At 43.8% G+C, this 25,037-nt stretch overlaps 2 protein-coding genes across 4 annotated transcripts in view; one reads left to right on the plus strand and one right to left on the minus strand.

Annotated features, from left to right (window-relative positions):
• Positions 1-16,429, minus strand: part of fars2 (phenylalanyl-tRNA synthetase 2, mitochondrial) — a 184,810-nt gene extending 168,381 nt beyond the window's left edge. Inside the window, exons 1-2 of one of the 3 annotated variants that reach the window (XM_038732924.1) lie at positions 16,291-16,429; positions 9,285-9,503 (exon numbers count right to left, since the gene is read on the minus strand). The gene's annotated coding sequence lies outside the window, so the exon portion shown is untranslated. The remainder of the gene's footprint in view (positions 1-9,284; positions 9,504-16,290) is intronic. The other 2 variants (XM_038732926.1, XM_038732925.1) reach the window with 2 other exon arrangements.
• An 11-nt stretch (positions 16,430-16,440) lies between these two features.
• Positions 16,441-25,037, plus strand: part of LOC119913596 (LYR motif-containing protein 4A) — a 44,829-nt gene continuing 36,232 nt past the window's right edge. The window contains exon 1 of the mRNA XM_038732928.1: positions 16,441-16,658. Within this exon, the coding sequence (XP_038588856.1) occupies positions 16,573-16,658 (86 nt within the window). The 5' untranslated portion in view covers positions 16,441-16,572. The remainder of the gene's footprint in view (positions 16,659-25,037) is intronic.

Here is a 25,037-nt window from a genome sequence, read left to right on the forward strand (position 1 = left end):
ATTTTTACAGGAAGTATAAAACAGTGTGTGGGGTTAAGACCCCCCCCCCCAGCTCAATGTCTATTTGCTGACACATAATAGGGTTTTCTGTATCTTGGAGATGGCCATGCTTAGAGCAACATATTATAAAGTAAAATAAATAGCAACAGGTAACAAATTAATTTGTATTTAATCAAATGTATGTTTTAGGGAAAAGGCATTTTCACATCATGGGGTAAGATGCCCCCCCCCCATGATGTGAAATCACTTTAATATGTGCAAATTACAGATAAAATAAACTACAGGTGGTTAAAAGTAAGAGGATTTTTGTGTTGCCTTATGTTATTAGCTTTCCTATAAATTATTTCTCAGACTTTTTAATAGTTTCTGGAACTTTAAAGTATGAAATGTGAGCATATGTGAGTTTATAATTTTACCTCAGACTGTCTGAAAGTGAAGCTGCTGGTTGGCTAACGGGGCTGTCCAGTGTCTAAATAACACCTAACTTACAAATGATCTTTTACTCTAAACAATTGCATAGCTTATCTTAAGGCTCCCCTTAATGTAAATATACATATATACATAAAAGTTACAGCTTATTTTAAATGACTAAAAAATTGGATCAACTTAGTCAGATTGGCGTTGATCAGAGGACGTTTTTAGTTCCGCGAGACGAGCGGCAGCCAGAAGAAATTGTGACATTTTGTGGTTTTTGTTATTATTACCGTGGGGGGGGGGGCGTCTCACCACTTGTTACAAGTGTACAAGTGGGCCCCCGAACACGCTACTGCGCTTTTCTTTTAAAACTGAGCCCGTTTGCTACGTCTGCTCCTCCCGTCCAGACTAAAACGGCGAAAACGAAGACCTAAAACGCTGCCGACACCGTTTTGCGTTTCAAAACTCCGGCGGGCGTTTAAGTGAAGACGGGACAAAACGGAGGACTTTAGAAACGATGACGCTCTCTTATAAGTCATGCAAAGCAGAAACATGATTTTTTATTTTTATTAAAATATTATGTACCGTGCAAACAACACTCAGAGCCGACACTTGTACTGTGCATGCCGCCACAGTCCCGTCTTACATTCAGTAACAGTCCCAGCGCGTATTGGTGCATGCAAAAATAATTAAATTAAAAAATTTAGTGCAGCAGATTCTGGTTTATAAAATACCCTATCAACCCATTTTAGGCGGCTTTTTGCTAATCAGCTTTTCGCCATTTTGAGTTGTGGCAGCCTAAATCAGAGAAAAGGGTAAGAAAGGAAAAATAACGAACAAAAGCTCCAAAATAAAAGAGCTAAATCAGGTGTTTTACACATTTTACACACATTGTTAAATTAATTTCTAAGTCTCTTCCTCCACATTAATAAAACCTGACCAAACAGCTGATTTGGTTAACAGGGTCCAGGCAGGCGGCTTCCTCTCAGCAAACGTGGTTAGCGCTGCACACCGGGGGTCCGACCTTATTTACAACCCCGCCAGGAACACCTGGAGAAGAGCGATTAAAAGGTTCCACAGAAGACAATCGGCCTCTTGGGAAATGTAGTTCAGAGATTCTATCAGAGAGGGTAAGAAACAGAATAATTAAGACGGAGAAAGAGAGAGAGACAAGAAAGGCCTCTCGCCTGCTGTTAAACTGGAGGGAAGTTTGGACCGAAGTTTCATTCACTGAAGGTCTGCGTGAGTAAAAACGTGATATCACCAGCAAATTAACACGTAAGCCGATCTACTACACGCAGAGTGACGTCTTTCCAAAGTGCAAGACAGCAGCTGTTGTTCATTTACTACTGTTGCCTTAATGAATACGCATTTTTGGGGCGTTTTAATTTTATTGTGCAAAGTAGTGGGAGGGTAACATGCAAATACATTTATTTACAACACGCAGTGTGATAATAATAAGGCTAAACGCTATTTCACGTGAGTGCAGCAGCATCTGGATTTAATGCGTTTGAAAGGAAGGTGCAAAGTGTTGCAGAGATGGCTGCTGTTATCGTTGGAGAAGGAGACACAGCAGAAATGAAATTAACAAGATCATTTTATTCTAAATCCAGTCTATAGAAATACAATTATTATTATTTCTGTATTCCATGAACTATATGAATTGAATTGTTTTGTTGTATTTTCCTTTAGCTTTGGCGACACTGTTGTTTTAACATTCATGACAATAAAGCAAATTTGGTTTCGACTTCTTTTCGCCGTGAGATTGAAGAGTTTAGAAAGTTAGAAAGAGCCCCCAGCTGCAGTGGTGCGAACAATTCATCCAGCCAGAGGGAACGATCACCGACGCAACAGCGACACAACCCGTTGTATCGCAGAGGAATGGGGCGTACAGGGCCAGGAGGTCGTGGAGCGACCGGGCACGCTGCGGACGGTCGGCGATCGACGGTCTGGCTGGATCAAGCACGTTTTCCAGGTGTGCTGTCCCAAGTACTTAGTGCACTCTCAGGCAGGACGGGCAGCTACAGACGATTTCCACATACTCGGGACGCACTGAACGAAACAAACCGAGGTTTTTACGCAGCGGCTGCTTTCCCTCCCGACTCTCCATGGCGGAAACCATTAAAACACGCAAAACCCTCATTTAAATACTCCCACCTCCACTGTGTTTGCAGCCGCCCTGCACAGCCTCTGCACATTCACACAGTCTGAGTGGGGCAACAGCCCGGACTGCAGTCCCAAAGCTGCTGCCGCTGCTGCTTCAACGCGACAACACCAGGACGGAAGCCAAGAGACGCAGCGCTCACACACAGATGCAGATGTGACACCACTGAAGACAGCCGTTAGCCAGTTAATCACCCCGGCTGTAACTCTTAAGATTCAGCTCTAACACACAAATTTAATCCCAGTGCAGTTTTAGTGCTTTATTATTCAAACGAAGCGCTAATGGATTGAGGATCAGGCCGTAAAACATGACGCACGGCTGTTTTTAATCAGTCCTGTATTTCTAATTGGTAGATCTCGTTGCAGCCTAACCGTAGCTGTGGGTGGTGGAGCTGACTGCAGGTTGGTGCAAAGCCAGAAGAACCTGCCAGGGGCCCCGGGGCTAAAATGAGCTCCTAATGGTCCCCTTGTTTATTCCAGGTCTGGATGATGTGTTTCTGTGCTGGAGGAAACCTGCACCAACGTGAGGTTAGTCGATTTAATGCCAAGTGTTTGCTCACGGTGGGACTGTTGGGTCCTATACTACAAAGAGTGCAGTCTACACCGGCTCTGTAAGAAAAGTGACCGGCGATAACATCTGCTGGATAAATATATATATATATATATATTAAAAGCATCGGGATGGTGTGTCGCTGTCTCTGTTGGTGAGTTCAATCTGCAGCTTCTTGGCTTTTACGGAGCTTTATAAATTCTTTCAGCTCGCTGTTTATCTGTCCGGCTGCAGCTTTCCTGTCCTGGTTCACGCTCGATTCCAGCTGTAAAGTCGGTGATTAGGGTTAAAGGGAGCTGTATTATTTCGCTGAGCAGTCTGTGCAAACATGTATTCTTTCTAATGTTTATCTAAAGAAGCTTCAGCAGTCTGTGTTCCACAAACCTAAAGTCTTTCTGGTATAAAAGACCTATTGTGCTTTTCCACATTTTATGACTTCTCTACAATGTTATACTGTGGCATGTTCATGTTAAACATGGCCAAAGCTTCAACTAATGGAGGTTAAAGTATTTAGAAGAAACCCTAACCCAAAGTAAACATTTTGCAAACTGATGCCAAAATAACTACAACACGATGCAGATTTGTTAGACATATGATTTCACGCTTTGTCGGGTCTTTCAGCAGCACAACGACTTTTAAAATGTTTGTTTTCTGAATGGAGTTCGGATCGTTCAGGGCTACGCTAACTTGTTCACAGTAAAGTACAACAATAGCTGGAATAAAGTTACAGACGAATCTCGCCGCTGATAGTCTTTCGCAACACAGCGTCAAGCGAATTTCTCGCTCAAGTTTAAGAATCTGGACTCGAGCGAGCCAGCGGATGTCGCAACAAACGCATCTTCTGCACCGCCCGGAGCGAATTTGCATGTTTGCATTGACCTTGTATTTAATCAAACGCTGGACTCGCTTTCAGTGTGAACACGGCCTTAAAGAGACAGGAGCATCTACAGCTTGTTTCAGACAGAGGCTGAAATGAAGGCCGACATAACGAAGCCAGTACAACTTTGAATCATGCAAAGCTGCCATACAGGAGTCACAGAGCTGGAATACAGGACTGGAAAAGCAGTTTAATACGTCTCCTTTAAACTGAACCAAAGGCTGTGAAAGAACTCTTAGTTCACTCAGTTAAAAACTTTATTATTTTATTTCTTTTACATGTATTTAAAGTCTTAAAGGATTATTTTGTGAATTGTTTTTATATGCTGTCTTACCAAGAGATAGACGAGAAAACGATCTTGATGACTCAAATGCGGCCTTTGAGACGAGAATAACGTTCAGCTTGTTTAGGGGGAAAAGGTTTCGACACCGCTGCAGTCGGAGATGCTTTAAAATGTACAGTGCTCCTTTTATTGTGTATAGAGCTTCACTAAATGCTAAACGCTCATCCTGCTTGTCCTTTATGTGAAGTGTTTTCATTTCCCAAACACATCTGAAGGTTTGCAGTAAACAGCAGTCCAGCAAACACGACTGCAGCGAGCGGCGTGACGAGAGTCAGAGGTGATGTCTCCCTGGCTGTAATCTACATTTGCTGTAATTACAGGCGAAGGCAGAGGGAGCGAGCTGGACGTGGATACCCTTATTAACGAAAGCTAATGAAGGCTGCAGCTCTGATCCCCCACCCTTAACTGAGGGATAGAGGCTGCCGAGTTAATTTGGACTGCAGGTGGACATCCAGTGCTAATATATATGTGTGTGTGTGTGTGAGTCTCATTAGAAAATCTGGGAGGTTTCCTGATTAGATAGACGGCTGAACTTCACCCAAGCTGTAAGTCCTGCCTACGTGCCACTAAGCAAGACACAGCACAGCCAAATGTATGCTGGTTTACAGATCGGTAAGGCGATGAGGCAGAGAGAAGAGTCAAGAATTAAGAATTAATACGGCAGTGAGAGTCAGGTTTGGTCTTCAGACAGCTAATGTTTACTAATGTTTTTTTTATTTAACCCTTTCTTTGAAAGCAAAAAGGTTTCATTTATGTGTAGAGTTTGAACTTGCTGACTTGTGGTAGTGGTAGCGTCCAAAAAGACTAATAAGCACCAAATCTCTGCAGGATTGTTTCATCTTTCTAGCAACATTAAAATCATTATACAGATGCTACAATGAGACGATATGAGCTAATTGCAGATGAATCGGTATCTGTGTTTATAACAGCTAATAAGTAGGGATGCACATATTGTTTGGCCACCCAAATTAATCGTCTGAAAATAGCAAAAAAAGCACTTTCAGTGTTCGCCCTAATAAGTCAAAAGACTATTTGACCGATCAATCACGTTGACGTGTCGGCATTTTAAATTGTCCAGTTTGCAGACGTCTCCCAGCACATCTGTGACTGACTTCTTAGAAAATAACTGCTTTGAGTGTTTCAGTCACTCGTTTGTGAGAAGGAGATGAAGCTAGCCGCACCTAAATTTGGATTGCACACATATTCAAGCCTTTACGGTAACTGAAACTGTAAATATTTTACTTTACCGGACCCTCTCGGGCCCCGGACCCCCCACCATAGTCTCTCTACATCCTGTGGGAAACACTGAGGAAAAAGCACATTTTGACTATTTAATTTATAAAATGGGGGGAAAAAACTAAATAAAATAAAATAAAATAAATGGAAAAATGTGAATGTACTTGTTCGGTGTTCAGCAAATGTTTTCATTATGTTCGGCTTCAGCCAAGAATTTCCATTTCGGTGCATCCCTCCCTATAAGTAGCAAATAAAAAAGAAACGGAGAGACAGAAAACGAATCCTTCAATCACGTTAGGAGTGTTGTTATTGCACGGTTTGTCCACCAGACGGCGCTCTGCAACTCCCCTGTAGGCAAAACACATTTTTGCAAAGCCACAAATCTACCATTTATCACAATAAAAAAGTTTATTTTTAAAGTGCATTACGTCGTGTTATCTTGCTGAGGTCTACACTGTTGGGGATAATCTTTGTTTATGTGTTCCTGAAAAAGGATTTTTCCCATATAGCGTATTTATCGTCTGCCACGTTGGCGGCCCATTTTTAGCATTTTGCAGAGAAACACAGAGTTGTTATCGATTACGTTACAAGACAAGGACACGGTGGATGTTTTACAAGCACAGACGAGGTAAAGCGACAGTGAACACACCGGTGCAGATGTCATTCGGTACCACGTTGGTTTCGTTTTGATAGGCTGCGTCACTAACAATATTTAACTGTTGCTATTGTTTTTTGTCCACTAGTGAGTCTACAGTGTTCCTCTTCTGCTTGGTCGGCTGGTGAGCGCCCATTGATTGTACACGTCTTCTGTGGGATTATTGGAATCTGCTGGCAATAGAAATTGTCACTACACATTAAGAAAACAACCACAGAATCATCAGGCTCTATAATTAAAAGTAAACAACTTGCAACACAGCCTCTCCCAACATCTGCTGTCAGTTACTGTGTTTGTTTTGTTCATCAGCGCACAATTACAACCTGCAGAAGAAAAAACGCCTCCATGGCTCTGAGGAGTTACTGACCTCCTGCAGGTCTAACATTATGAATCATCGCCCAGATGTTGCCTTCAGTCCAGTCGCTGCAGCCTTTGATTTGGACTTTCTCCAGCTCCTCTCCGCCTCATCAAAGCTTTAACTATATTTGCATTTTTTCTGCCAATTAAAGCAGAGGTCGGGTGTGTTTACATCTGTGGCGCTGACTTGTATTTCCTCAGAGCGTGACATTAAACTCCAGATAAACCTAAAATCCCTGGAAACCGTCATAAATGTGTGTTCAAGCAGAGGGAGAGAGGTCGGAGACACAATAGTCATAAGTAAACATCCAGGCTGCTGTGGTTGCATGAGCACCAGCGGCGTGCACGCGTAATGACATTCAGAACATTTTGAAACTACTTTTGTATCACAGAGTTTTAATGTTTTATTCAGTACGAGTTTTCCAACCTGTAACTGACGTCATTTGTTAACCCGCTCGTGTATTTGCTTTTGTTTGTTGGCCACCGTGTCTACAAGGTCTTTCCTGTTTGTCTGAAACAAGCGGGAAGCTTCCGGTCCGAGACGCGAAGCCAACGCCGAAGTCCCTGAAACCTGCATTGTGTTGAACAGCCAGCAGGGGGCGACTCTTCTGGTTGCAAAAAGAAGTCCGGCTCCATTAGAAATAAAGGGAAAATGTTTCTACTTGTCAGCTGATTTATTCCCTCAGTAAACACTTTCCTGATGAGTTTCTGGTCTCAGTCGCTAGTTTCAAGTCTTCTTCAACACAGCATGATGTTCATTTAGTAAATTATGGTCCCATTTAGAGGAACAGAGACCAGGAAGCAGGGGATGAGAGGAGTATTTTGATGCAGGGGAATCTATGATTGACAATTAGTTAGCCTGGCGACCTGTCAATCAGGCTAGAGCCGACCCACGGCGCTGTGTAAATTTAACCAGCGCTGTTGAAAAAGCTTATTAGGAGTCGGCACATTTAGTTTAAAGACTGTTGTTCTACCAGAAAAAGTTATCAGCCTGTTAAAATGACAGTTAACGTGAGTTACAGACGCACCTGGCTAAGCAAGCTAGCTAGCTCCGCACACACGGCCGTTAGCTCCAGCGTCTCGTCCAAATATGGTCACTTCCTGGTTGAAAAAACTCAACATGATGGACACTGTGGGTGGGGGGAGGGGTCTTCTTATAAAGGCATGTGTTTCCCACACTTTCTGTTACGTTAGAAGACACGGCGGACACTGTGGACATTTTTCAAGCACGGACCAGGTAAAGCAACAAGTGAACACATGAGTGCAAATGTTACTGGAGCCACGTTGGCTTTGACCGTTTGATAGACTAGATAAGCATGCTGGCGCACCTGTTGGGTGAAGACTAGTGCGGATCGATCCTAAACGTTTCCCGCTCCGGGATCGATACTCATATGAAAGGATCGATATCTAAACTCAGTCATTTGGAGTGAGTGTGTGTTTTATCATAAGTATCTTACTGTCAGCAGGATGGTCTAATTACACTCTGTTGAAAGGAACTACTTCTCCTTCCGCCTGTCAAAGTCATGCTTGCGCTACAGCTCTGTGACGCAGCTTCTTTGAAGTGAGTCGCTGCAGCTCTTTACATTTCCAGTGACTGAATACTGACTGGCTGACTGTAAACTGTTTTAGCTGTGAAGGTAATAATGTTGCTCTGTGTGATGTGTGTGCAAAGACACTTTGGCAACACTGCAAACTTCGCTAAACATCTGAAGTCACAATAATATGAAGATGTTATGAAGCAGCAGTTCTGAGCAGGAGATTTTTATTTTAAGTAAAGAATATGACAGTAGTTTGATGTCTTGTCATTATGCAGCTATTATTTTGAATTGGTAAGGCCACAGCCTGCTCCTAAAAGTACCAGCCTGGGTGTTACTTGGTATTGGGTCGTATAGGAATGAAGTGGTATCGCACATCACTAGTGAAAACGGTGGACGATGGCATCGTCTGTCGGTCCATACCTAATTTCAATCATCAATAACTCCTTTGTTTTTAACCACAGAACAAAAATGTTTTTTGGTATCGAATTGGGTATCGAGAATCGTGGAATTTCACTCGTATTGGATATCTGAACGGATATAATAAGTAAACACGTTCACAGACAAAATAGTTTTCATTTGTCTTTCCTCACAGTATCCGCTTTTATCTGCAGCAACTAAGGCCCGATGTTACAGTTCTGTTCAGACACTCACAGGTTCAGGTCAGGAAAAGATTGTGGTCTGAAAAAGTCAAAACAAAAGCAGGAATTTCCCTCAAACACACACCTGGTGAAACAAATTCACAGCACATAGATGCATTTTCTAAGAGACTGTGTGACTGACAGCCCCTCAGCTGGAAGCGTTGCAGAAGTGATACACAGAGTGATAACGTGGAAAAGAATAAAATCGCCTAAAGACACCAGAGTATGGCAGGAAAATGGCCGCCACGTGCCTGTTATGTCATGCAAGACTTTTCAGCCACCTTCCCCATTACAGCGTTTATAACCTGCGAGCTCCTTCGGCTGAGGGTGCTGGAGGTCACATTAGCATGGCGAAAACACGTCCTGGTAAAAAAAATAAAATAAAACTACTGTGGCCTCACGTGCACGCCACAGGTGCACTCGCAACACATTAAGCAAAGCATTTAGATAGAAGGAAAATGCAGAGCGCAGAACAGCGATCAATACAACACAGTGAAATATCACAACACACACCTGCTTAAGTCCGTGGAACGAATGGTGCAGAAGAGTCTGCTGATCCGGAGGAGCAGGACTGGAGCGGAGAGGACGGATGTTTGGACGGAGGGTCGGCTGGACGGACGGATGGGTTTGGAGGCGATCAGGTTCGGGTCACGGGCTGACGTGTCCCAGACGGATTCTTCCGCAGGTCTGAACACGGGAGGAAGCGATCGATGCGAGGGGCGTCGGAGGGGCCTTGATCCGCCAGGCAGAAAGGAGAAAGAAAACTCAATCTGCAGCTCGCAGCGGTGATTCAAAGTGAGAAAACAACCAGCAAACATATCAAACACACTCAGGTCGGCTCAACGTGCAGCTGCAGGACCTCTCAGGGACGATTTCTCACCTGAGGGTTTGAACAGAACTTTCTAAACAACACTGCAGAATCTGTCTAAAATAACCTTGCAGAGAAAGACAGTCACCTTATAGTCAGACTTCAAAGCAGACTTACGTGAAGGACAAGTCTGACAGCATTATGGAAAGGATCTCTACAGAGAGAGAGCTTTATTTAGAGAGCAACATAGCTGCTATATCGCTCTAATCAAAGCACCATCGACAAAAACTGTAATGTTACCTTGTTGAACACGGGAGCTGCTGGTCCACTTCTGCCTCGGTCGGTGTTATTGTGTGATTTTGGTGTTTTAAAGGGTTCAAAACAAAAAAGAAATTCACACATTAACACAAACAAACAAAGACCAGCAACTCCCGCGTTCTACATTTCTGTTTTTAGCTGGCGTGATCGTCCATCGACCACTTGAATCAATGTCATCCAACTTGTACGACCGTGTGACGTGACTCTGGGGGAGGGGGGTCGTTCACAATCCTGCAGCAACAAAACCGAGCAACCGCAACACAAGGTTAAAATAAAGATTTTCCAGGACATTTTACTTTTTCTCTCATTTTACATGACTGGAAAGTTGGTCGACTGTTTTTCCAGGTTTTCCAGGACGCGTGGCAACCCTGCTGGCGTCACGCTGAAGGAACCTCACAGAAGCATTTCTTGGCTGCGGCAACGATTAACAACTATTTTTAATAATCGATTAAGAGTTTTGAGTGATTTTTAAAAAAACTTCTGATTTCTTAAAATTGAATATTTTCTAGTTTCTTTCCTCCTCTGTGACAGTGAACTGGAAACCTTTTCACGTCAGATACCAGGATCACTGACAGGGCTGCTTCCAGTCTGCACAGTCGGTGCTGAAGCTGAGGAATCAGATGTGACACCGGATATAAAGCGTTGAGGCGCTCAGTGCGAGCAGCGGCGCTGACGGACTGAAAGCTCCGATTAGACGGCGAGTTCGTCCAGTCAGCTGGGGACTGAAGGGAATCCGGCTTTACTGATCTGTCAGTCAGCTCGCTCTGCAGACACACACACACTTCTTCGCTTGTGAGGACGCTCATTGACATAATCCATTCCCTGACAGGAAACAGCGCAGCTCCGTGTTCTGTCGACGATGATGAGAACGTGTACCGTGGTCGATCGGACTGGTGGCCCTCGTGCTCTGTGACTCTATTAACGTTCACTGGAGCTGAAGCCATTTGTCGATCAGTTGATTAACTGACAGAAACTATAGTTTGAATCAAATGCCAAAACTTTTCCTGAGTCCAGCTCCTCCTCTGCTGCTTTTCTACGTGATGAACTGAATATCTCTCTGGGATTTCTCTGGATTTTTGGATTAATCAACCTAAAGATTAATCGTTAGTAATTAATCCATAGAGATATAAAGGTTTAAATGAATCCTTTAAAATCATTCTTCCTCTTCTTCATCCTGCTTGTGCTTCACAAATAAAAGTGTTTCCTCCATATTGTTTTTATAGCTTCATAAGGACTGACGCTGGGGCGAGAGAAGACGGAGTCGATGAGCGGGTAAGGTGGAGGGGTAATCAGCCACATACAGGACTTCACTGAGCAGCTCAGGTCTGTGTCTGGACAGTGATGCCACACTGGATTGTGTCAACTGTTAGTCGCGGGCACTTCACAAGAATGAGGCGGGGTTTCTGTCGTCGATGAAGTTTTATAAACCTTCCAAACAATGTACAGAAAGTAGGGCTGAAACGATTAATCCCCTTACTAAAATGCATCAACGCAAATTCTTTGCATCACGTTACTGACGCTGTGAACACGACGTGATTATAATGGACCTGTTTGCAAAGTGGAGGAAGAGAAAGAAAATGAAATCTATAGAAGCTTTGAGTACTAAAATCATCGTTACCTGTTGCCCTCATAAAAAAAAAAAAAAAGCATCCCGACTGCTGCCTTTCACTGACGGCTACTCGGTTTGGGTGTACATAGGGTACGTCACGATACACGGCTCACGATACCGATGAAATCACGAGGCAGCAACTCAATAATCAATATACTGCTAGTCAGTCCTATAATGATACATCACAATAAAACTATGATTACAAAATACCTGTGAAAAGGTAAAGTGCAGGTTTTCTCTCTTTATTCCCTGCGAGTACAAAATGTTTTTGCTCTATATAACTATAGAGCAACTATGAAATAAAATATTTATAAAAGGCCCGTAGAAATGCAAATTCACTGAATTTATTTTCATTATTAAAATAGAGCTTAAAATACAAATTGCTGTGCACCACCTAAGTCTATTATGTACATCACATTACATTTATAAGCGAGCTGTTCAGTGACACAGCGCCGTGCTGCCTTTTCTCCACCTCGTGGTAGCTCCGTTTTTAGGACACTGGGAATTTTGAGTTTGACTATTGACCCTTCTGTGTTGCCGTAGCTGGTCAGATCAAGCCGTGAAGTTAGCAGCTCTTTTTTATTTCACTCAGGAAACACGGGTCTGTAAGTATTTGTACACTATGTCGTTCAGGATGTTTAGCATGTGAAGCAAAATGTGTAGATCATGTAAAGCTTATATTATCGTGATGCTAATGTTTGTTAGCATGTTAGTGGAGATTCCCATAACATGTTAGCATTGAGCTAACGGTCAAAAAATAAATTGACAAGACGAGCTGGAAATATGTTTTTGCTCAGCCCTAGCATGCAGCTCTAACAATCAGTTGATTGGCAGATAATTAATTAGCAACTATCAAGATAATTGATAAACCGTTAATTTTAAGCAAAAATGAACTAAAGTTCCCTGGTTCCAGCGTCTCTCATGATAACGTGTGCTCTTCTTTTGGGTTTCTGTGGTAATAAACTGAATATTTTACCATATTTTGAGCTGTTGGTCAAACACAGTAAGACATTTGAAAATGTCACCTTTCGCTTTGGGGAACTGAGATGCAAAGAGACTGATCGGTTAATTTAGAAGATAACGGGCAGATTAGTCAGCAATGAAAATAATTTGCTAGTTGAAGCAGTTTGGGGTCAACTGGATCAGTTTTTGGGGATAGAAAGTTTAAAACGGTGCATCCCTCGTCCTAACTTCAAGGTCGGCCTCAGACTGGTCCTCACAAAGGTAGATGTACACACACACACACACACACACACACACACACACACACACACACAAATGTGAACCATGATGCGACAATCAATGTTATGAACCGAGTTTTAACCAACAAACATGCACAAAACACACTTTGGTAACCTGAATACTTACAGACACAATGGTCAACACAGTCACTGCATATCACACACACACACACATGCACATGCACACTCACATGCACACTCACACGAACGCACACAGCACACACAGCAGTGGCACTGACCTTTACACTAAAAGACAGCAGGATATCAACAAACAGGATGCGTCTCTGACCTTTTACACATCTTCCCCAAAGAGCATACTGTACACACACACACACACACACACACACACACACACACACACCATCCATTATCTATACTCGCTTACTCATGCAGGGTCGCGGGGGGGCTGGAGCCAATCCCAGCTGACATTAAAGGCGGGAGGCGGGGTCCACCCTGGACAGGTCGCCAGTCCATCACAGGGCCACTCGCAATCAAACAATAACGATAATTATCCCAATATAATTTTCCTCAATAGCAATGTAACATATGTTCAATATATCGTCCAGAAATATTTGATTTAATTCATTAGAATCACGATTCTATTAAGATGTTTATTTTGTTGAGGCAAAGGGACTGAAAAAAGATTTACTAATCATATTTGTTGAAAAGAGATTTTATCATAATTGTTTTGAATGTTCTGCCTCAGATTTGCTGATTGGCATCAAGTGTTTGTCCCGTTCTGACCATAAAGAAAAGTTTAACCACATAATTAACCATCTGGTTTCTTCAGTTTTCACTCAGGAGCAAAAATCAGCCTTTAAACTTGAGAGAAATAACCATTTGACACTTATTGTGATAATTATCGATAGTGAATGTTGTGAAATGTTTTTATCTTGAGAACATTTTTGGCCTAATCGCCCAGCCCTACTCACGCCTAATCACGCCACCAATCAACCTGCACGTGTTCGGACGGTGGGAGGAAGTCGCAGAGAACCAACGCAGACACAGAAAGGCCCGGGACGACCGGGGATCGAACCCACGACCACGACCAACGCCACTCCTGTCCTTCTCGGCCGAGCTGACTCAAGCTGACCCAGAGGTCAAAAGGTCAGACACCACGAACGACCTCGACACTTCAGCCTTCCCTTAAGACATTGTTATTGATTAACCTGTCGACTAATACTTGTAAATAATCGATAGTAATCACGTGGCCTAATAAAATGTCCTGCGGTGGAGAAGGGGCTTTTCTAGCATTTACTGTCCTGGTCTAGCCGCCCAGGAGACTCGCAGACCAATGGTCCAAACCAATCGTCTCATGTGACGCCGCTCAGAGTGAGACGCACAGAGCAAGAGAGGAGGCGACGGAGAAAAGAGACCAAGGACGTACACGGGCAGTTCAAAACCAAGTGACCCGAGACCGTCGACATCCACGTGAAGCGCCACCACGAGACAGGACAGCTCACGTATACATTATTTATTATCCCTCCAGTTTGATGCAAATATTATAGAAATATTATTTGATGTGACAACACAGTTGTTGACTAATGTTCATACAGCCAGACGTTATGATGTTCCGAACTTTTGCTTCGGGAAACTGGACCTCCTTTGAGTTTTAGTTTACGACAGACCAAATCGATCCTGGCGCCTTTAAATATAATCAAACACATCAGATCATGTCGGCCTTATTGTTTCAAATCCTGTGTGTTTTCTTTTAAAAATGTTCTTAAATTCTGTCTTTTTTTTGTCGGTAAAACTCTTCTGTCTTTGTTGACTTCAGCGATGAAACACGTTGATAAAATGAATGAATGAATGAATGAATGAATGAATGAATGACGACCTCTGAATCAGCCACGTCTAATCTTCAATATGTAGAACTGATGTTTTACTGTTACTATTTTCTGGTTGAATTTATTTTCCATCACGTCCTCAGCGGTTTGCAATTTAGCAAAATCATGTATAATTTGGATTTTACTATTTAACTGTTCTAACATTTCTCACACAGAACAACAACAACAACAACAACAACAACAACAACAGGAGCGTCTGCTGCTGGGAGAAGAACAAGTGCATAAAATAAAATTCCCAGATAAGATGCACGAGATGCAAGAAAAGCAACATCCAGCTTTATGCTTGTCTTCTGCATCCCAGAAGAAAAAGAGATAACGTCTGAATTAAAGTGTGTTTTAAGCTTTTTACAACAACGCTGCAGCCGCTCAACTCCACAGAGTCACGTGACTTCGAGATTCGACTTGAGAGGATTTAAAACAGACCTGCAACTTGACCCGGATATACCTGCTTTTAACTACACGTTTGATTTGGCGTTTGCGTTCCTCTGGAGCGTAGGTTCTGCACGTCTCCAGAAATTAACGCCACGCGTCCGCGAGATGCAGTTCAGAGTTCAGCCCAGGAGGTGGCGGTATGCAGTTGGTCTAGCTCACCGCCATTAAACGCAAAATACGAGGAAGGTCAGCAGCACACTTGAAATAAGGAGATCTATGTCCGCAATTACTGCGATCGTCCTGATGTCTCATTAAAATCACAACCTGCTCGAGTGTCGCCGTGTTTGGTTTATTTACGACGTGCAAATTCGGAGGCTGTCGAAGAAGATAAGCTGGTGTCGGCGAGGGACGATCCGGTGTACTGCTCTGCCCCCTAGCGGATTCAGGTTTAATCCTCCAGGTACACGCAAAGTACGCAGGCAAGTATGTGAACAACGCCGTTTCCGTCGCCGGCGCCTGTCTACGCGTTAAATAAAGCAAGTACGTCGGGGGCTCAACGCCACCGACTCGTGACTTCACTTGGACTTGAGCCTTTTGACTCGAACTGACTTGGGACCCACCCCAAGCCCAAATATACATTAAGATATAAAAAACTTTCAACCTTTAATTCATTAAATTATATATATACACATATACTGTATACACACACGTAAAGTTTATTTTTATCTCTTGTTATATTTTATTTTAAATGAAATGGTATTAAATTTGATGAAGAGCACAGTATGACTTGTTCAGGACCAGAGACCGGTCTGTCTCAAACTTGTGGACTCTTAAAACAAAGACTTGGTAAACACGGTTCCTGGTCTCAGTGTTAACAGATTTATATTCAAACTGTGGGAAACATGTTTTATAAAAGTCTGCAGCAACTTGCAGGATGGTTTAAAGAGACTCTTGGGAACATGAGGTTTAATGTCACCCTGACGGTCATCATGTTCACGTGCACACAGTGATGCCAACGCCGCGTGCCTGCATGACACCTTACGTGCACTTATATATATATAATATCTGTCATTCAGCTCTGTGAAGTTGCACAGTTGAACTTCAAGGCTGCAGGTGTGTCAGTCTGCAGCAGAGCAGCGAACACACGCTGAGCCACAACAAGGACATGTTGGGGGGAAATACGTGGCTGCGTGGCCCGACACGCTGCCGCTCGGTGTTTTAAAGTCAGGCTCTTTAACCTCACAACACCGAACCTTCATTAAATCGCATTATTAGTTCATTAACGTGAACTTTTAAGAGGTTAAAATGAGACAAGCTAACTCACCGTCTGTCACTCTCCGGCGCCGAGCTGCTGTTCGGGCGGCGGAGACGATGCCTGCGTGTGTGTGTAGCTGGAGTATAATAATAATGAATTTTACAGTTTTGTGCTGACTTATTACGACATTATGATCTGTCCGTGTGGAGTTTACTTTAAATTAAATTAACGCGAGGAGAAGAACAGTGACGGGAAACTCGTATTTCTGCACAGGCGCTGTCTTTGGACGCGCGTCAGTGAGGGGGTCCTGAGGCTTAAATCGGGTGGTGGAGCAGAAATATTAGCGACATCATGGCGGCGTCCACGCGAGCGCAGGTGATTTCTCTGTACAGGAGGATGCTGGCAGAGAGCAAGAAGTTCCCCTCCTACAACTTCAGGTAAGAGACGGTGTCCGGCGGACGAGAACGCACCTGCCGGACCGTTAAACCCGGTTTAAATCGCCTGTCAGCGGCGGGAAAGATGCTAACGTAGCAGCTAACGGCTGTGTTTACATCAGCCGGCCGGTGTTACAAAACACAACGAAACACCTGCGGGGGCTCAAAGTAAAGGTCGCACAGCTGTTCACACCCCGCAGTGTTTCACAAACATGCTTCAAAACATGTCTGACTGCCCGTCTGGTAGCTGCAGACTGGAGGAATGAAACCTTTTCAGTTCTGTGTTCATTTCTGTCAAATATAAGTCGTTTTGAAGCAGAATCTACTTTCCAGTCAATAAGTCGAAGCTGAAATCTCTTACTGCGTTTTATGGCTTGTTTTGGCCATTTACAGTAAAGGCTTTATTTGTATGGCACCTTTCATCACGAGCACTCAAGTAAAAAGAAGTGCATAAATAAATAAAACATACAAAACAGCAACAAGCACAAAAACACGGGTATTAAAACTGGGAAAGGCTACAGTGTGAAATAAATACAATATAAAATAATAACTATAATCAGTTAAAAGCAAAGGCATAAAAGTAGGTGTTGAGCTGCTTCTTAAAGCTGAGGTTGCTTCTCTTATTTGTAATGGGAGTTTGTTTCAAGCCACCGGTGCATAAGAACAGAAAGCTGCTTCACCAAACGTTTTACTGTTCATTCTTGGGACATTAAGAAGACCAAACACATAATCCATCAGCAACAACAGCCTTCTAATTATTGCCTATAATCCCGTGAATGTCCGGCCTGATTACTTTAAACTGCAAACACTTATTTGGCCACACACGCAATCAGTTTTCACTCCCTTGTCGGCACGACACGCGTCTGACCAGGTAAAATCTGACTCCAGGTCTGTTAATAACACCTTACACAGTCTATGATTAACGCACAGTTAAAAACGAGGACATTTCCGGTGGACGGGGACGAGGACAGGCCACTTCTTAATCTGAATAAACTATCGCAACCTTAGATCAGCTGGAAAGTTCGTGGACAGCGATGCTACAAACATAAGATGATTTTACTGAATATGATGCATCGCTGTGGATTAAACTACCCGCAAAATGAAACATGCACATAAATGCAGCAGTAAAATGAATCCTGCTGCTACTTTACATCCTCTGCATGATCTACTGGTCACATAACGTGTGAAGTTTATGTTTCATAACTGTAATTGTGTGTTTTGGTTATGTAAAACGATGCAACTGCAATTTCCCATCGTGGTTGAATAAATTATCTATCTGTCTAATAGCATAATGGTAAAACACTGACGGGGACCATTTACTGCACTATGAGTACTTTTACTGTTGGTACTTTTAAGTACATTTTGCTTATAATACTTACATACTTAGGTTAAGTAAGGTTTTGAATGCAGGACTTCAAACACAGTTTAAAATAAGGCTGCTACTGATTAGGGCTGAACGAAAATAATCTAATTGCGATTTATTTATTTATTTTTTAACAATATTGCGATTTAATATGCGATTAATTTTTAAGCTCTTCACCTTTTGTGTTTTATTCAAAACGGACATGCAGTAAATCAGTGTGCAGTCTGACCAACACAGTATTAGCTAGATTAAACACACACTGTTGTTTCTTGTGGGTCGGGCCGGTGTTATGATGAAATTAGGTGAAGCGTGAATTATTATTATGAGCTATGGTGGAGAAGAAATATCAAATAATATGAGAAAGATAATTTGAGAGTCAAGTCATGGCATGAAATAATATCGACAGGTCGGCCTGCAGACTACGAGAAGTTCTCCACACAGTGTGTTACACAATATTATATATTCCATATAAAACCCACAGTTCAACAAGCAATTAATGTGTCCTGGTCTCAGTTCAAATCTCCCAGGAGTCCATCTTTCTGTGTCCCAGTAAGCAAACAAAAAAAGGCTCAATATGTCAGTGTGGTGTTCAGATTGTTGCGTTGCCGCCAAGTGGCCGAAACAGCTTTAACAAGTCGGTGTGTTGAGCTGCTGGTGTTTGACCCGTGGTTAAAGTCTGGGGTTTGTGGGTAATGGTGTTTGTGTTACATACCACGAACAGTAAATATGTAAAGGTGTTGCATCATTTGTTTGAGTTGCCGTTCATATGTCGACACCCTGAAGTTTCTGTTGACCCATTTGAAGGTTGCAGATCTTTGAATCACCGCCCAAATAAATGTCTGATTGACGAGGCGTCTGTGTTGCATTGAGTTTTCATCAACAACCGTCCACATCAGCTGTGAGTTTATCAACTCCTAAACCTGATACATTTTCAGTTAGTCTCTTGATGAATCATTGAATCTATAAGAAAATAAAAACAAATGTCTTCAGTCCATCGCAGGGCCACACATACCAGTCTGATTATCAGTGTGCAAAGAAACGGAAAGCCCATCTCAGGCAAAATATCTTTAAGGGAACTGTATTAAGAGTGTTTAATTTGTATTGTTGTTGTTTAATAAAACATTACATAATTTTCCAATATATCATTATCATACTGATGATCGTGGTGATATTGACCTTGAAAATCCAGTCTCTGTCAGGCTGTACACATTAAAAAACTAGTACGTGAAGTCAGCCGTCACTGAAGTATTCAAATGTCCGTCTGTCTTTATGCAGCTGAACGCTGCGTCCTGTTCTCTCTAATGTAATGAGGCCGTTCTTTTCTTTCACTTTACAGCCACAGACTAAAAAGCCACGGTCTCACCACCTTACACGTCTAGTTTCTTTCCTCCTCTTCGTCCCTCGTGCTGCAGCAGCACAGTCATCCTCACTGTGGTGTTGACAGTATTTCTGTGTGTGTGTCTCCAACTGTCATAACACTCGGCTCTCTGCGCGGACATCAGAGGGCCGCCGCTCCCTGCTAGCCTCCGCGGCCGCCGCTGTGTTGAATTATTGAGCGGCCAGATGACAAATGGCCACCTGCTGCCGCTGCTGCTGGTCCAAATAAAATAAATTCCAGCCTCCTGCCCAGAGACGAGCAGCTGGACCTCATGAGCGGAGAGTCGGCCCTGGCAGAGCAAAGGAAATTACTTTATTATAATAATACCGACCTCCATAATGTTACTGCAGTTAATGTTTGGTAGTTCATTAAAACTACAAACACTTCAGCACCATCATCTCATTTTCTCTGTTGATGCTGTAGGAGCCGCCCCGAGCATGTAGGCGCCCGCCGCCCCGAGCATGTAGGCGCCGCCCCGAGCATGTAGGAGCCGCCCCGAGCATGTAGGAGCCCGCCCCGAGCATGTAGGCGCCCGCCGCCCCGAGCATGTAGGCGCCCGCTGCCCCGAGCATGTAGGAGCCGCCCCGAACATGTAGGAGCCCGCCCCGAACATGTAGGAGCCCGCCCCGAGCATGTAGGCGCCCGCCGCCCCGAGCATGTAGGAGCCCGCCCCGAACATGTAGGAGCCCGCCCCGAACATGTAGGCGCCCGCCGCCCCGAGCATGTAGGAGCCCGCCCCGAGCATGTAGGCGCCCGCCGCCCCGAGCATGTAGGCGCCCGCCGCCCCTGGCATGTAGGCGCCCGCCGCCCCTGGCATGTAGGCGCCCGCCGCCCCTGGCATGTAGGCGCCCGCCGCCCCTGGCATGTAGGCGCCCGCCGCCCCGGGCATGTAGGCGCCCGCCGCCCCGGGCATGTAGGCGCCCCGCTCCAGTAAATCACATCCCTGATTGATTGTTTGTTCCTGCAGTGACGTTTGAGGTTATGTTCTGTTGTATGTTCACCACAGTCAGGACAGTCGTCGTCCTGTAATTCTGCTGACAAACAAACGGCGCTGGAAACGACCTTTGCAGGAGTAAAGAAAGTCATTTTCTCTCTCGCCTGCTGAATGCTGTCTGTTTCGTGAACCACGTTAGCATTATACTGGGCACATCGCTGCAGAAAGTGCTGAGTCACACTCTTTCGAGTGAGTGAAACACGAGTTACTTTAGGTTTGAATGAATTCACGACGAATCCAAGTGGCTCGACTCTAAACGCCGCCGCCGCCTCACTTTGGAAGGTTACAGGTGACGAGTCAGATTGGTTGTTGAGGTAATCTGAAAAGTTGAGGAGTCGTCGTCGCAGTGCAGAAGCTGCAGCTACAGGATGCAAATGTGATCAGACTGCTGGAGAGAGAATTTATTAGCAATTATTTTAATAATCGTTATTGTCAATTTCTAGCAAAAGTGTCAAACTTCTTCCTGCGTGAGGATTTGCTGCTTTTCTTTCTCTTACATTATAGTAACTTTGAATACTGTGTGGGTTTTGGGCTGTTGGTCGAACGAAGCAACAACGAGGACAAAATCAGAAGAGATTTCATTCCTGCTGTGGGTCTCCCCTCCTGAGCTCCAGTTTGTGGTGGAAACGGTGCGCTGGTGCGCTGGCTGGCTTGTTGTGGGGTGACCTGAATATGCCAGACGTTGCTGCAGGCTGTATTTTGTTGTCTCCTGCTGTCTGACTACAATAACAGCTGATGCAGGCGCTCGCAGCACTTCCTGGGAGGAGAGGTGGGAGAGTTTGGCTGAATTTGGAGAGCTTTGTCAGAGGGAGAACATAAATAAAATAAATAACAGAAGTCAGATGAAAAATGCATGATTGTCTGCAGGAAGATTAGATCACTGCAGCGGCTAATAGAAACAAGAAGCAGAACATAAACACAAGTGTAATAAAAACAAACCCTAGTAAAAGTATTATTTTCACACTTTATTTTCACACTAGAAAATGTAAACATTTAGGCAACAGAGGTTATCAATAGAGCTGCAACGAATCGGTTTGAGTAATAGTTTGAGAAACTTCCTAAATTCTGATATCAGCTTCTCTGAAGTGAATATTTTCTGCTTTCTTTCCTCCTCAGTGAACTGAATTTCTACCTGGATTATTGATTTAACATTTTAATTTACCTTATAAAATGTGTAGAGCTGCATTTTGTGTCGTGAAATATTATATTGTAGTGGGACAACGGTGTGGATTTGTGCATTTTATATTGAATAAATTTGGAGCTACTCCAAATTCCTCTTTCCTCTCCCAGAGAAGAGCAGGGGGTTTAAAGATCAACTTCAACAGACTGCTGTGGAGACCCCAACGGAAGGGGGGGGTCAAAGTTGCTTTCTCTAAGTGCTATCCCTGACCATAAAACTGGCACCTTTTTGATTCCGAAGCTGATAACGCAGGGCCTGACTGTTAGACTGACAAAGGGACACAAACCAGCGATTAGCATTTCCCTTAACAGCCTATCAAAACTGCCCCCCCCTCCCCCACACATGTAACTGTGGCAACTGACCTTGCTCTGTGTTTCATTATCCCATCAAAGGGATACTCCTGGTCTCACCTAAGTGTGACATAATTCAGGACAGCCGAACTTTCAATAACCAAAGACTGCAGTCTCCAAAGACTCAAAGCATTTAATTAAGTTTAATTCAATCTTTAGTTACTTGATTACGTTTGCCTCTATTTGAGTAGTTATGTTAACATGTTGTTGCTATCTGTTGTTATTATTAGTGCTGAAAAGAATCTAAATAAGTTACTTTTGCAGTGTTTTTATTTTCAGCAAGACACTCCTTCATCTAATGTGATCAATGCTTGTTACTTAATACTTTCCTACAAAATTCCTTTTAGAAACCAAACAACTAATTGATTGTGAAAACAGACTAATCATTAGCTGCAGCCCGTGATTTATACTTTTGGGTCTACGTGCGTAGCCATGCATTTATACTTGTACGTCAGTGCCTGCGTCATTCTGCAATTACACCGCCAAACGCTAGTCGGCGGTAGCGCTACAGCGTCCACTGTGTTGACTTTTGTCGGCCGAGCAGGCTAACTTCCGGTGTAGCCCTCCGCTAACTTGAATGGGGGTAAAATTATATATGTGCCGCCGTTGTAGGCTTTTCAAATGTTGTCGACCGAATGGAGATCACAGTCTGACAGTGAAACGAGTCATTTCGCTCGGGTTATGGTGCTCAGATGTATTGATCCCGCTGTGTGCTCAGAGGCATTGCGAGGCCAATCATAGTTCTTACGTCCCGTGTCGCCCCGACATGTAGTTACTTTTTTGAGGAGGTGCATGTCACCTCTAGAGACGTCAGAGTCGCATGAACACTCATCTGACCGTCCAGACCGAGGTCGCGTTTTAATAAATCCGACCTGGTTCTAATTTGGACCACACATGAAAGGGGGGGGGGGGAATATATATATATATCAGCTGTGCAGTCTGAACACAGGACAAGTTTGCTGTGAGCAAAGAAAAGGAGAAGCAACAAGCAGATGCAGAAAAGGAGCTGCGGGGAGGATTTATTGGAGATGGATAAATCGAGCTGAACAGAAGCCCTGAAGGATGGAGCAGATATTAAAACATGTCAGAGCACAAGAGAGTATATCAAAGATATAAAAGAAAGTTACTGTAGACCACACTGGGAGAAACACAAAATGAGCATGGTTATTTAACTTTCACTGCAGTGCACCTTCCGACCAGTAGGTGGCGAGCTGATGACGGCAGCCGATCTAACCTCTTAGGTTTATTTCAAAGCGTTTAGCAGTAATTCTAAAAAAGCCTTGAAACAACTACATGTGTTTCCTCAGATGTTCCTGTTAAACATCGTGTTTGAAGTTGTAGCCCAGTGGTTCCTTTTTTCTTTTTCCAAGTTTGGAAGCTAAATCAGAGGGTTTTAATTTGTCCAACAACTTTGGCTAAACTTATAACTTTCCCCTCAGTCTCAGCTGTACTTTTAGCAAATATTATCCTGCTGAACGCGCTGAACTAAAATGGCGAAGACGGTAAATTATACCTTCTTAACCTCATCACGTTAGCATTGTCATTGTGAGCACGTTAGCATGACAAGCGCTACCATTTTAACTCATTTTAAACAAGCATGGTGTACAACAACACGTCCTCGTACCTGAACGACAAAACAGCTCAATTGACCCTTCGCTAAGCCACGCCCCCCTTAGTTACTGTCGCTACGTCCGACAAACTGTCTGACCTGTCAGACTGCCGCTGTCTGTCGCTGCACTCCCCGGAGAAATACAGTTTAACTTTGGGAGGAAAAGCGATCTCAGAAAGAAGCAGACAGTTTTGCAGTTGCATTGTGTATTTGAAGGTTGTATTCAGGCTGTCAAACTGACGTGAAACAAATAACGATAGACGCTACAGCCTACCGATCAGAGTAAAAGTGAACCACGCGACCACGTGACCAACACTGTTCCTGTTGGGGCTGGGCGGTATGTCGGGATATGAGGTATACCGATATATAATTTCAAAAGATATATGAAATTAGACAATACCGTTTATACCGATATATAGCTACCACGTTGGTTTGTTTTGCTATCTCTGGATATTATCTGCACCGGAAAACGGAGGACGGCCAAACCGAGTCGAGTAGAGCTGGTACTGATGACGGAAAAACGGCACGAGAAGCGGGGAACGCTGACGAGTTTGCAGCGGAGGTACGTCGGGTGAATTAAAACGCTGAAATAAGAAACGAGCTAAGTTACTACTCCCCCAGCCCGCTTAGCAGAAAATACCGATAGATACAGCTGGGTAGGTTTCTGCTCTCTATCATTAAAAACGTTACATCCAGTAGGAAGTGAGCTAAATAACGAGGAACGATCCACAGCCGACATTTCACTGGATTTGAGTTTTTAAAGAGAATCAATCGCGCTGCTTCTTTCAACTTGTCTGGTTATGACTGTAATCCTTACAAGTGTCCCAGGAACAGCGTTTGACCATATCTTGGAAAAATACAGCAAAAGAAATCTAGAAAACGGCTCTGAGGTCAAAAGTGTGGGACCTCAGTTAGAGGGTGTCCTATACTGCGCTGTGATTGGCCAGCCGCGTGGCTTAGCGAAGGGTCAATTGTAAAGTGTTGCCAAACGACCGTCTTCCAGTGATAAACTTTAGCAGAAGGAGGTGCTCAGCTCTGCCGCAGGGCTTAAACCTCAGGTGTGTTGGAGAGAGACGGGCGGAGGACGAGAGGAGGAAAGAGGAGGAGGAAGAAGCAGGCTGTCAGAAGTAGGTCATTTCTCTGCGTAGGAACAAGAACAAAACAACATCAAATAAACCGATCCTGTGTCTCTCCCTCTCTCTGGTTCGTCATCGGTGTCCTCGCGTCTCTTCCTCCCGCCTGTGTGTGCGTGTGGTAGAAAGCTGTCCAAGTCATCACGCTATGACAAAAGCTTCTGATTAATAAGTTAACAGGCAGAATCTCTCCTCCATCTCCCCTCGTCTCCTTCCTTTCCTCCCTTTCCCCTCTCGTTTCCCAAAGATCATAGAGGTGAATTCCCTCTGAGGTTTGAGGAGTTTAAAATGATCTCCACTCTGTTGTCGCGGCAGACGTTTTAAGGTTTGAGACTCGGGAGAATCCGATTTAAAGCCGAGGACGTCAAGATAATC

Source organism: Micropterus salmoides, unplaced genomic scaffold (genome assembly GCF_014851395.1).
Source record: "Micropterus salmoides isolate LMB-PRFRI ecotype aquatic unplaced genomic scaffold, ASM1485139v1 Ms_hic_scaffold_1, whole genome shotgun sequence".
NCBI classification, from domain to species: Eukaryota; Metazoa; Chordata; class Actinopteri; order Centrarchiformes; family Centrarchidae; genus Micropterus; species Micropterus salmoides.